We start from the raw sequence: 2,991 nt of genomic DNA, 5'->3' as shown, positions 1-2,991 counted from the left end.
TTTTTAAAAATATTGAATCTTAATTAAAAAATTGTATTACTTATACTGTTTCAAAATCTTAATATAAGTTTTATATTTCACATATAATATTTGATATTGCTATTACAGTAAAAAGCTATACCACAAAAATATTGATTGAGTCATACACATTGTTGTCCTCAGTTGTATTAGGATATTTTTTCAAATGTCTCCATTGTAACACTGTCAGTAATGATACTCCAACTCCAACAGGAATAGACCATTTCTGTTGTTTTATAAATGAATACCAAGAACTATCTTTATATTGATTTGTACTTATATTTGAAGCATATGTCCTTGAAAACCTTTGATTTATGAAAATTCTGGGTATCCTTTTTGTATAATAAATATCTATACAACATTTGCAAGAATTTCTTCTAAAATGTGTTAGTAATTTTAGATGTTAAATAATTTTATTAGGTCAATAATAGAGTCACAAACCTCACATCTTGAATTAGTCGATAAATTCTATAGAGAGTCATCTTGAAAGTAAATTTTATTAGTAAAATGTGTTAAAAATTTCCTTGTATCCTTCTGATGTTCTTAGGTTAGCTTGAAATGCACTCACATTCCTATAAAAATACATTTATTAGTGACAAAATTCAGAAACATATGTTTCAATTTTCTAAGATATTTTTATTTTACTCTATTTTATATTTTATTTCTGATGAAATACCTTTACCAAAATTTTTATTTTCAAATTTATTACATTAATTTACAGTTTTATGTATACGTACATTAAAAACACAGTATATAATCGTTATAAATATACTTTAAGATGTCATTACTAATTATAAAAGTTCGAAATAAAGAAAATAAATCAGGGCAAAAGGTTTCATTAACTGTAAACCCATATGTTCTGTGCTGTTTTCATCGTAAGCGCCACCTATGTTGTAATTGAATATTAAAAATGCATTTAGATATTCAAAATTCAATTTACTTGAGTATAAAGTATTTTATTTATTTAATCAAAATCCCAATATAATCATTTATAATCATTACATGAATTATCAATTACAATATAAAGTTACAGTTATCATTGCAAATAAGATTTTTATATTAATTTCACTTCATTTAATTAACGATACTTTATTTTATTTCATTAAATTTAATATCACATTACTGTTTCATAAACAATAATATAACATATTTTAAAAAATTTTTCTTCATAATTTACATACATAATAAATTGCATACAATAGATTAATTTTTTCGTATATAATAAGCTTATTAGAACTGAGAAAACGCGATTAGAGCGAAGTGAACACAACGCGATGACAGAGTGAAACAAAAGACTTAATTGAACGTTGTCCACCACACGGCGACGGAAAAAGTAAAATGTTAGTGGTGCCATCCGACATAAGGAATGATAATCTCTTATCGTTCTAACATTAATAATAAATTACGATGCGTACTCTTTTAAAACATATTGTTTCTTTCCATTATTCTTATCAAATTTTTATATACTATATTGATAAAATATATTTTATAGTGCAATCGCTGTTCAAATGGAAAATACCTTATTAGGTCTGAACATGAACACGTATTTTTTACTTTATTTCATTTTGTTAATTTTTGTATTAAAATGTGTATATATGTACATGATACTTGTTCAAACTTTGAAATTCAATACCTGAAAAATATTTCTTATATTTTTTACGGAAGTATATACAGTAGTTTTTCAGTTTTGTTGTGTAATTTATATTAAAATTTTTACTGTTGATCTTCAGCAGTTGCATGCGTCTGCTGTCGACATGTGTCTACCGAAAATCGTCCCGAAACTACTTTTTTCACGTTCAATGAGACTACCCGTACTACCGGTTGTACACCTTATACAACACATGCTTATTTTTGTTATTCACCGATAATATTTTAGTTATATAACTTTGATTAGATTACCATTAATGAAACATAAGTATCTTAACAAATTGAATTATAAAGTATTTATTTAAAACAAAGACAAAAGACCAAGGTAAAACCGATTTTCTACAACCGTGAGGTACCTGTGCCACCGGTTGTGATCGCCGCAAGAAAAGCGTAATAACAGGTGGCTCCGCGTCGCGGCAGGTGGATCAGTTTCTTTTCTTTTTTTTTTATCTTTCCTGGATGGTATACCTTCCCCCATTGTTTTCAAGCGATGCACACAGTACCTGACAGGGCGTATTGAAGGCATCGTGTTCGAAACTCGATCCGTAATCTTGCGAGCCACGAGTGTCAGCAGGAGAAAAGAGAAATGACGATTCTGAGGAGAAACGTGTCGTGATAGATGCAACTATTGCATCGCTTTTTTTTTACCAGGTAGAGGTTATATGTAAGATATTTTCGGAAGTATACGCATGAAAGCTCGTGGCTGTGGTAAAGTGAAGAGTGAAACAATGCCGCCGTCGTCCCATACGAATTGGACTAAACCCCTTCTGAAGAATGGTCAGACAATGCAGATGCAAGCGAAGAGAACAACTTGTTCAACACAAAATCAGAATTCAAACGGTAGTGGGACGGAACACAGCGGTATTCCACTTGATAGAAGGATCAAAGTTGTTCTAGTAGGTGACGGTGCCGTTGGAAAAACCAGCTTGGTTGTTTCTTATTCTACAAACGGTTTCCCAGGAGAATACGTGCCCACAGCTTTTGACAATTATAATGGTTAGTTGAAAATTTAACTACAGTGATAAGTCTAATTTCAAATAGTGACAAGTTTCATTTAAATAGTAAAAATGGTGAGTCTTTCTTAATAATAATTTTTTTAATGAAATTCAGACTGTTTACTTTATTATACTTATTTCTTTATAATCGATTATGTAAGATATGTACAGAATAAAAGATTGAAAGTCGTTATTGATTTATTGATTATTAATTATTCTCGCGTATATCAATATACAAATTTTATTTATGACATTAGGAATGTCATATTGTAAATATTTTAAATAAATCCGATATAATATTTAACAATTCTTTTACATTATGCAAATAATG

General features: G+C 28.9%; 2 protein-coding genes across 2 annotated transcripts in view; one reads left to right on the top strand and one right to left on the bottom strand.

Annotated features, from left to right (window-relative positions):
- The window catches only part of LOC108574361 (phosphatidylserine decarboxylase proenzyme, mitochondrial), a 1,676-nt gene extending 1,176 nt beyond the window's left edge, over window positions 1–500 (bottom strand). The window contains exons 1-2 of the mRNA XM_017936939.1: window positions 460–500; window positions 122–395 (exon numbers count right to left, since the gene is read on the bottom strand). Of these exons, the coding sequence (XP_017792428.1) occupies window positions 122–395; window positions 460–500 (315 nt within the window). The remainder of the gene's footprint in view (window positions 1–121; window positions 396–459) is intronic.
- Window positions 501–2,224: 1,724 nt separating this feature from the next.
- Window positions 2,225–2,991, top strand: part of LOC108574372 (ras-related C3 botulinum toxin substrate 1-like) — a 1,494-nt gene continuing 727 nt past the window's right edge. Inside the window, exon 1 of the mRNA XM_017936951.1 lies at window positions 2,225–2,661. Within this exon, the coding sequence (XP_017792440.1) occupies window positions 2,355–2,661 (307 nt within the window). The 5' untranslated portion in view covers window positions 2,225–2,354. The remainder of the gene's footprint in view (window positions 2,662–2,991) is intronic.

The sequence above is a fragment of the Habropoda laboriosa genome, unplaced genomic scaffold (genome assembly GCF_001263275.1).
Source record: "Habropoda laboriosa isolate 0110345459 unplaced genomic scaffold, ASM126327v1 scaffold205, whole genome shotgun sequence".
Lineage (NCBI taxonomy): Eukaryota > Metazoa > Arthropoda > Insecta > Hymenoptera > Apidae > Habropoda > Habropoda laboriosa.
Note: the sequence above shows the minus strand (reverse complement) of the source record. Positions and strands in the feature narration are given on the sequence as shown.